The sequence below is a fragment of the Tupaia chinensis genome, unplaced genomic scaffold, assembly GCF_000334495.1.
Source record: "Tupaia chinensis unplaced genomic scaffold, TupChi_1.0 Scaffold000042_2, whole genome shotgun sequence".
NCBI classification, from domain to species: Eukaryota; Metazoa; Chordata; class Mammalia; order Scandentia; family Tupaiidae; genus Tupaia; species Tupaia belangeri.
Window position 1 is genome coordinate 724,062 of NW_006159498.1, and position 10,211 is coordinate 734,272.

Here is a 10,211-nt window from a genome sequence, read left to right on the forward strand (position 1 = left end):
GTACACAATACCTAGTAAAGTCTGAAGACCAGGTTTACAGAAGTCTGCTGAGTGAAGCCGCGTGGCGTGGAGTGACTTGGAGGGTAAACTGCCGGGAGCAAACGTACTTGCACTAAGATCGGGGCTTTGTTCATATCCCTGTGGTTGGAAGCCAGTGGCCAGAAATACTTGCCAGTATTGTCAGAGCACTGCTGTGAACTACGAACTACTTGTGTCTTTGATGATTTTCTTTTTGTTGTTATTTTTTTCTGTTCCTTTATGATTACTTCCTCGTGTGATTTGGCATCAAAAGTCATCACCTCATTATATTGTTTGTAGGTTGAAATAAAGCAGTGTGTTGCCAAAGAAAAAATAGAATTTTGCTATAGGGTCTGTGGGCTCACTGGAAAGACAGAAAGGCAGAGAGGCAAAGTGAGAAATCACCCTCCCGAGCATGATGACCACACCTCAATCCCTTCTCCATTCTCCTAGGATTTTGAGCATGCACACACATGGTGTGTTTCAAGCCACCAGGTCCAGGACTCAAACTGTGGTCGCCCATGTGGGAGCCCAGTGACATAACCATTATGCTATGATTTTTTTTTTTTTTTTGCTAGAGGGGGTGTGTGTTTATGAATCCCAGATCCAGCAGCTTGAAAAACATGCAGAGGGAGAAGAGAGAGCACTCCCCATGGGGCAGTTCCTTTCCTCTCATCTCCCTCCTTTCTGGATTTTAGATATGCATACACACAGGTCCTGCATATTTTTCAAGCTGACTTGAACTGCATAGTGGAATCTGGCTGCCTTAACCACCATACCATGAGCTAACCCAAGAAACTAGAATTTTGTCTGTCTGGGATTTTGAAAAAGAAAACAAAGTTGGATTTATGCCGCCTGGTTTCAAGACTTACTAGGAACCCACAGTAATCAAAGCAGTATTAGTGAAAAAAAGACATAGATCAGTGTGTGTGTGTATATGCTTGGACAGAATCTGGTCCAGAAATAGTCATATGTATATGGTCAGTTGATTTTTTAAAAAGATAGAAGGTCAATTTAGAGGAAAAAGGATAGTAATTTTTTTTTTTGAGTGTTGCTATAATGCACATGGATTCACCTGAGAGAGAGAGAGAGAGAGAGAGATTAAGTGAGAAGTCATCCCCCAGAGGGGATGGCCACATCACAATCCCTTCTCCATTCTCAGGATTTTAGGCACACACTCGCATGCACAAGTGCCCGGCATAAATTTCAAGCTGTCAGGTCCAGGACTCAAATTGCAGTTGGCCATGTGGGAATACAATACCTTAACCACCATGTCACTTGCTGGCCCCAAGGATAGTCTTCAACAAATGAACTGTTTGTCCAACAAATGGAACAATTGACCGTGTATGTAAAAATGTGAACTTTGGGGGCCAGGAGATAGTGTGGTGGTTGTGTTGGACTCTCACCTGGCCAACCGCAGTTTAAGTCCTGGACCTGGCGGCTTGCTTTCTTAATTTCCCTCTCTTTGGTGAACACATATGCCCTATAAAAAAAAAAAAAAATCTTTTAAAAAATTGGTCCATTTTTTGGACCAGCAGTTGGCGCAGCAGCTATGTTGCTGGACTCCATGTAGTTGATTGTGGTTCAAGTCCTGGACCCGGTGGCTTAAACTCACGCCAAGCGCATGTGCGTGCTTGCCCAAGATCCCGAGAGGAGAATGGAGGAGAAGGGATTGAGGCATGGCCATCCCCCCTGGGGGGTGATTTCTTACTTTTTGTCTCTCTGTCTCTCTCTGTCTTTCTGGTGAGCGCACGCGCCCTATAACAAAAACCTCTCAAAAAAAAAATTGGTCCATTTTTTTGTAACATATTTTAAAAAAGTGTAGGGACCTGCAGATGGCATGAGGGTTACATTGCTTGACTCCCTTATGTCCAACCACAGTTAAAGTCTCAGACCTGGAGGCTTGAAACTCACCCTAGGTGCATGGAGTGCATGTGTGCCCAGAATCCTAAAAGGAGGATAGAGGAGAAAAGATTGGGAAGTGGCCATCCCCTCTTTAGGGTGATTTCTTGCTTTCTATGTCTCTGTCTGTCTCTGTCTAGGGCGAGATACATGCCCTATAGCAAAAATCTCTCCAAAGGAAGAAAAAAAAGAGTGTAATGCGTATCATAGGTGTAAATGTAGAACCTGAAATGATTATAATTCTAGCAGAAGACAAATCTTTGTGACCTTAGGTTAGGCAAAAAAAAAAGAAAAAAGTGACACCAAAAGTGTGATTCATAAAGTGTGATATCACATCATAAGACATAATTCATAAAAGAACACCTGATAAAGAACTTCTGCTCTTTCGGGGCTGGCAGGTGGCATGGTGGATAAGGGCACTGGACTCCAACGTGGCTGACCACAGTCCTGGCGACTGGCTTTCTCACTTTCTCTCTCTCTATCCCTCTTTGGTCAAAATAAATAAAAATAAAATAACAAATAAAATAAAGTTAAATAAAATAATTCTTTTTTTTTTTTTTTTTAGAGGTTTGTGCTGAAGGGCACATGTGCTTGCCAGAGAGACAGACAGAAAGCAAGAAATCACCCCCCAGGGGGGATGGCCACATCATAATCCCTTTTCCTCCATTCTCCTCTGAGGATCTTGGGCACATACGCACACATGCCTGGCGTGAGTTTAAGCCACCAGGTCCAGGACTCAAACCACGGTTGACTACATGGGAGTCCAGTGACATAGCCATTACACTAGCTGCTGGCCCCCAAATAAAATAATTCTTAAAAACAAAACAAAACAAAAAAACTTCTGAACTTTGAGAGGGACTTACATATATGAAAAAATAGGCCACAGAGCAGGAGAATGTATTCACACATTATATACCTGATAGAGGATTTGTGTCCTCTGTGTACAATAAGTCTTAAGACACATTAAAAGAACAATGAATTAAAAATGGACAAAAGAGGACTACCTGGTGGTGTGGTTATTAAGGCTTCTGGATCCTACATGGCTGACTACAATTTGAATCCCAGGTCCAGCAACTTGAAAAATATGCTGGGCACCTGTGTGCGCATGCCAAAATCCTAAGAGGAGAATGGAGGAGGGGATTGCAGCATAGCCAACCCCCAGGGGGTACTTTCTCATTTTCCCATCTTTTCTGTCTAGTGAGTGTATATCTATAGCAAATTTCAAAAAGGCAAAAAGATCAGCCATGATGGTGCAGCACAGCTACTCTGATGCTGGAGTCATATGAACAATTGGGGTTTGATTCCTGGGGGGGATATATACATGCCAGATGCATACATGTCCATGATCATGGCTGACTGGGGAGGATCATAGTGTAAGACCTTGTTAAGGGTGTTTGTCTCTCATGAAAGAAAGAAAAAAGAATACTTTTTTGTTTTTTTTTTTGGAGAGGTTTTTGCTATAGGGCATGTGCGCTCGCCAGACAGAGACGGAGAGACAGAAAGCAAGAAATCACCCCCCAGGGGGGATGGCCACGCTGCAATCCCTTCTCCATTCTCCTCTCGGGATCTTGGGCACACATGCACATGTGCCCGGCGTGAGCTTAAGCCACTGGGTCTGGGACTCGAACTGCGGTCGACTACGTGGGAGTCCAGCAACATAGCCATTATGCTAACTGCTGGTCCCCCAAGAATACATTTTTTAAATGGGCAAAAGAGGGCCAGCAGGTGGTGTGGAGGCCAAGATGCTGGATCTTACATGGCCAACATGACAATTTTGAGTCCTGGACCTGGCAGCTTGAAATTCACACTGGATGCATGTGTTTGCATGCATGATCAAAAATCCTGAGAGGAAACTGGAGGAGGAAGGATTGGGGGCATGGCCAGCTCCCCTGAGGCATGATTTCTCACTTTCTCTCTCTCCTCCCCCCTAGCAAGAGTATGCACCCTGTAGCAAACTTAAAAAAGAAAAGAAAAGAAAAGAAAAATGTGGAGCACTTAGACAGTAACAGATGCCTAATTTACTGTCAGTTCTTCCCTCCATGGTCAAATGCTGCCTTCTCTCACATGTTAGTGTCTGCTTTCCCTTGCTTCATACAACTGGCTCTGGGGGCAACAGGTGTCTTTAAGAAAATTGCATCGGGCCTGGCTCCATGGCCTGGTGGTGAAGTGATCCCACGTGGTCAGCCATGTGGTTCAGTCCTGCCCTAGTAGGGGGCAGGGGGTGCATGTATGTGTGCCCTAAGTCTCAACAGGATGGAGAAATGGAAGAGAAGGGATATGTCATGACCACACCCCATCAGAGAGTGCTTTCTCCCTCTCCCTCTCTTTGTTTCTCTCTGGCAAGTACCTGCACCTGTGGAGAGCAGCCAGTCTGAAAACATGTGATTAAAACATGTGGCCTGTAGACACATGCAGATATGCTTCTGTAAGCTGCTCTAGCAGGGCTATTGAGAAGCACCTACATATGAAAGCAGTACCTGCCTGTTGTCAGTGGTTGTCTTCCCGTTACTGTTGATACCCAATACGTCCATACTGCCCAGTATCAGGCTAAAGGAAGTCATAAGCGTTTATCAGATTGTCACCCAAAAGGATCAGAGAAATTATATGGCACCTGGCATTTTCACATCTTCAGTCAGTTTACATCCCAAAACAACTGGCTTTGCATTCTGATTTCTCCTCCCTTATTCTCTTTGCATTCCACTTCCTTCTTTCCCATTCCTTTTACATCCCATTTCCCCTTACCCCATTCTCTGCCCTTTAAAAGAATAAACCTGAGGCTAGTTCTGGTCGCAGTTTCTCCACCAGAGAGGCTGTGCCTACCCGATCCTCACTTTTCTATACTTGTGTGTCTGTGTGTGTTTGTTATTGCATCTATTTCTTTTTTGGAGAGGTTTTTGCTGTAGGGTGCATGTGCTCGCCAGACAGAGAGAGACAGACAAAGCGAGAAATCACCCCCTAGGGGGGATGGCCCTGCCGCAATCCCTTCTCCTCCAGTCTCCTCTCGGGATCTTGGGCACGCACGCACACGCGCCCGGCGTGAGTTTTAAGCCACCGGGTCCAGGATGCGAACCGCGGTTGACTACGTGGGAGTCCAGCGACATAGCCATTACACTAACTGCTGGTCCCTATTGCATCTATTTCTAATCCACAGCCTTCCTCACTCAGAAACGTGTTCATGCTGAGCTGTCCCGGCATGTACCCTGTATCAAAATATTAAAAGAAAAATTGCACCAAATAGCACTTAGCAGAGGCAGTGGACATTCTGGAATGCCTGTGATCTCTATTCCCTCCACCCTCCAACTTACATCAAACCTCAGCCACGTCTCTTAGTGCCCAATGTTCTCTCTGGTCAGCACTCTCTCTTCCAGAAGCCCAGGAAGGTTAAGCTCCTGGCCCTTGACCTCGAAAGTCAGACGTTGCAGGTTTTCCTTAACTGACGATTTGCCAGACCGCAAGTCAGGCTACCTCATTGGGTCTCTTGATTTGCCTTGCACCTTCTTCCTTGAACAGAGGAGTTTTGAGGTCCTTTACCTGCCCCAGACTTCGGTCAAGTTAGTGCAAGTTCTGGGAAGACGGGGTTCCCAACTCCTAAACCTCAGTTCAAGGGATGCCCCACTTTATCTCCAGTTTTCCCCATCATGTGGCCATGTCACGTGATCCCAGGGCTGCTGGGGGTAGGGGAGCGAGCCCAGCCCTGGGCCTACAGCAGCAGAAGCAGCAGCCTGAGGCTCTGTGCAGTCTGTCGGGGTCTGGGCTTCTTCCTCCTCACGGCCACGTCCGCCCCCAGTTGCCCTAGTGACTGTGTGGCCCTCCCTCTGCTGCCTGCCACCCGCAGCCGTATAAATAGAGGCGCAGAGCAGCTGAGTTCTCTTGGCAGTCACCATGAGGGCTCTGGTTCTGTTCTGCTGCTTTGTGGCCTCGCTTCTGCTCTCAGGACAAGCAGGTATGCTCCACACGGCTCGGGCCAGGCCTCTTCTGAGCCCCACTGCATGCCCCAAATCTTCTGTTTACTGTGGGTAGGGTGGGGGTGTCAGGCTGATGGCTAACCTCTGCTCCATGCTGATCTCACTCATCACCTTTCTTCTTGGGGCCAAGGCCGTGGAGAAAGCTAGGTGCTGGAGAGCCTTGGGGCAGGGAGCTCGTGGAGAGGCAGTGGAAGTAGAATAGTAGGCTGAGGGCAGACTGGCTGAGGCCTGGGCCAGGTCAGAGAGGAGCCTGACCGGGGAGATGCTGAGAAAGAGGACCCTGAAAATCAAAACTAGAGGAGCCTCCAAGGTGGACAAAATAATACAATCTTGGAATTGGAGGTCATTCAAGTGACCCACCTGTTGGGAGATGGGGCAGCAGCCTTGATCTCTGTTGGAGACGTGGGTTTGCATGACTGAGGATGGGGACACGGGCAAACCTGGGGATCACTTGGAGAACTGGGATAGAGCCAGAGTCCATTTGGACTGGGCTTGGGAAGAGGGTTATAAGTGGGCTGGAACAGTACTGGCGTGGAGTTCAGGAGGGAAGGGGCCTGTTTCGGAGCAGAGTCTCCGCTGGGGCAGGGGCTTTCGCCAGGAAGGGGGCTCGGCCCTGCACGTTGGGCTTTCCTTTGACATCTCAGCATTTTGTGTAGTGGAGGGGTGGCTCGGGTTGCAGCATGGGGGCTATTTATAGGCTATGGAGGGGACATCAGATCATTTTGCCACCTCTCTTGTTCTAGGACTCTTGGGGCTGGATCCCCTTGGTGATGCTTCAGGGAGGGCTCTGGGGATCCCGCCTGGGAACCCAGGATTCCCCCCGCTTCTTCCTTTCATGACCTGACGGTCTTCACCCAGCCCAGCTCAGTCTGTGCACATGGGACTGTGGGACTGAGTCCAGTCTGGTCTCAGGTCTTTTAAGACTCTGTCTCTTGAGGGGGCTGCAAGGGCACCATCCCAGGCAGGCGAGTAGACGTTGGAGGAGCAAGTCAGCGCTTTGGGTGTCGGAGACAGAATAAGGCAGGGGGCTTCAGCCATTGCATGTACAGCTGGGAGCTGCCCTTGTCTGTCCTTGAGTTAATTTGGGCTCTGTGGGGCTGCAGGGCTAGAGCGGCTGTCAGGTGGCTAAGTATGGAAACAGCAGTGTAATTGGATCCTGAGCCCCAAGCCACTGTCACCCTCTCCCCTTGGTGGCCCCTCCTCTGCTCGGCCCAGCCCCAGCTGCCACCTCACTTGGCTTCCATAGAGCAGGGCCCCAGGGATTTTTAGCCTTTTAGGGACATCCTTTATCTTTCTTCCCACTGAGGGTGCTAGACATCTGGGCCCTGAGATGTGTGTCTGTCCCTGTCCTGTAACCAGGGTTGGTGCTTCCCTCCCTCCTCCTGCTCAGCTTTTGGGCTGTGGATCCTATCCACCTGGGTGGCTTTATCACTACTCCACTCTTGTAGACTGTAGATGCTCCAAAAGATAACTTCCTCCTGCACCCTTGGAGAGGGTCCAGACTGCACTCTGTAATGTTCTTCCTAGTGGTCCATTCCCCCCAGAGCTGTGCCAGCTGATAAGTGCCACCCTACCTGAAGGTGGCATCTCTGCTCCTGAGCGTTTTCCCACCCACACCTGCAGGCAGGGCTCCACTTCCTCCCTTGCTCCTGGGTCCTGCTGGACAGGTAGTGGGCTCTGCAGCCCCCTTTTCTCCCCTTCCTGTGCTCCCTCACTCGCAGCACATATGCTGGACTCAAGTGGAGCACCCAAGCTTGGCCACCATACACCTCCCTAGCCTTCAGTCCTGCCCTCAGTCCTCTGCAACCACCAGGGTCCTCCTTTTGGTGAGGAAGACCTGACCTGGGGATAGACCTGCTCAAGGACGAGGGAAAGGACATTAGAGATGCTTTCTCTCTCTCTCTCTCTCTCTCTCTCTCTCTCTCACACACACACACACACACCCTACTTCTGACAGGGTCTTGATACCACGATCCACCCCCAGTACTTCTTCCCCAGATCAAGGGCGCACATGTGCCCCTGTGTTCAGGTAGTCTCTAGATGTGAACCGGAACTTTCCCATATGGTCAGCCTCACAGAGTGAGGAAGATTTCCTTGAGCTGAGTGGATCAGGAAATGTTTCAGATGAGGGAATATATGAGCTGGGCCTTGCAGGAAGTAGGGATTCAGGCACAGGAAGATAGCAGGGAGGAAATCTCATGTAAGGGGAACGGGCTGAACAATCTTATGTCAGAACGGAGGCTCTAGGAAGAACCAGAAAAGGGTCTCTGTTCCGTCTCAGGTGAGGTGAAGAGATGCTCCTTGGGCCATGAGGCACCTACGTGGAAGGCAAGGTTGGGGCTGGGCATGCAGTCCCTAAGTGCTGGCTTCTGGCAGCTGTTGGTGGAAAGGAGTGGCACGAGGAAGACTGGCCAGTCAGCTGGGCCAGAAGTGCAGGAGAAGGTGCAGACCTGGGTGAGAGGTGGGAGAGCAGAGAACGGTTAGCACCTCCCAGCTCAGCCTGTGAGCCACAGCGGGAGACAGGGAGCCCTTACAGGTTTCGCTTAGGTCACTGGATGAGTAATTTTGCCAGAAAGACCAGGAACAAAAGAGAAGAGCAGATTTTAAGCATTTGGTTTGGGGGTTGCCCCATAGCCTAGTAGCTAGCTAAGGGAATTCAATTCCATATGGCTGACTGTAGTTTGAGTCCCAGTCCCAGTGGCTCGAAAAAACGCCAGGCACATGTGCATGCATGTCCAAAATTTCAACAAAAGGGAGAAATGGAGGAGGAGGGATTGTGATGTGACTATTCCCACTGGAATGTGCTTTCTTCCTTTGTCTCTGTTTCCATGATATGTGGTGGGTACATGCACCATCTAGCAATTTAAAAAAATAAATAAAATTTCAGTTTGGGCCATTATGAAGGTTGGATGCCAGAGGACATTTGGATAGAGGTCTGTGACATAGTTAGAAAGGAGAATTGAGGTTGGGGGAAAGTCAGGTCTGGGAATGTAAGCATGAGATTCAAGTACGTAAATGTGAGTGAGCTATGGGATTGCCCGGGAGCCGGTGCAGAGGAACAACAGAGATCTAGGGACTGGTCATTGAAGAGCACTGGATTTAGGGAGTCAGAGAGGAAGAAGATAATGAATGGGTTTCAGAAAGCTGAGGAAAGATTCAAGAAGAGACAGTGACCTGGAAAGAAGAGGTTGTCCTCTGAAAGAGGGGCAGTCAGCAGGGTTAGCCATCACAGAGACGGAGGGAGATGAGATGCTGACTTTGACAACCAGGTCACTGGCAGGTAATGAGAGGTTTAAGAGTATGAGGACATGGAGGCAACATATTTAGACACAGACTTAAAAATTAAATTTGGGTGGGGCCAGCAGGTGGTGTGGTGGTTAAGGTGTCTGGATTTCCACATGGCCAACCGCCATGAATTTGAATTCCAGACCTGGTGACTTGAAAGTCACACTGGGCACTTGTGTGTGCATGCTCAAAATCCCAGGAGGAGAAAGGATTATGGCTTGGCCGTCTGACCTAGGGGGTGATTTCTCACTTTCCCTCTCTCTCTCTCCAGCTAGCATACATGCCCTATGGCATAACCTAAAAAAATAAACAAAAGTCTGAGGAAGGTAAAGCCAGTAACACAGTAACAGTAAGTGGGGACAGATGGGCTCATGGAAGGAGAGGGAGTCTTTCAGTACTAGAGAGGACTAAGTTTGTTATGGGCCACTGGGGAAGGGTCTTGTGGAGAGAAAGACTGAAGAATACCAGGAATAGATGGGAGGGGGGTGGTGTGACCGGGCTGTCAGAGGCTCACGAGTAGGAAAGGTCTGAGGTATGACTTACGGGGAGACATGCTTGGCTCTGATGAGATGTGTCGAGGAAACCTCAGGTGGACATCATGTATAAGGGCGGACTCAGTGGCTCTGGTGCCAGCCAGGGAGCTTACCTCAGGAACAAGGTCGGAGGTCTTGGTCTACACTAGAGATTGCTATGGAGGGTATAGAAGGCCACAGAGAGGAAGGAACCAGCCTAATGTTCCCAAGGGTACTGGTGGCTCCTCCCAGTACCCTGAGTTGTGTGGTACTAGATGGTAGATGAACAAACAGCACAGTGAGAGGAGGCTGGGAGGCCAGTGGACACCTCAGAGCTGTGATCATGAGAGGCCTGGAGAGCTGCCACCCAGAGCTGGGATGCTGTGGAGAGTGGAGAGCGAAAGTCAGCTCCAAGCTCCACCAGCCGAGATGTTCACCAACAGCTATCTGTGGAGTCTCCAGTGGGCAAAGCACTGATTCTAGCAGATTTTCAAAGTTTATCTTATTTCCTCTATGAGAAAGGGAAAGA

The 10,211-nt window shown here is 49.0% G+C and overlaps 1 protein-coding gene across 3 annotated transcripts in view; it reads left to right on the forward strand.

The window, feature by feature from the left end:
- SRL (sarcalumenin) overlaps nucleotides 1-10,211 on the forward strand; it is a 64,627-nt gene that overhangs the window by 15,201 nt on the left and 39,215 nt on the right. Inside the window, exon 1 of one of the 3 annotated variants that reach the window (XM_006140747.2) lies at nucleotides 5,668-5,863. The exons of 1 other annotated variant lie outside the window; for it this stretch is intronic. In XM_006140747.2, coding sequence (XP_006140809.1) covers nucleotides 5,803-5,863 — 61 coding nt within the window. In that variant the 5' untranslated portion in view covers nucleotides 5,668-5,802. Of the gene's footprint in view, nucleotides 1-5,667; nucleotides 5,864-10,211 lie in introns of those variants that run through there. One more of the 3 variants, XM_014589254.2, reaches the window with a different exon arrangement.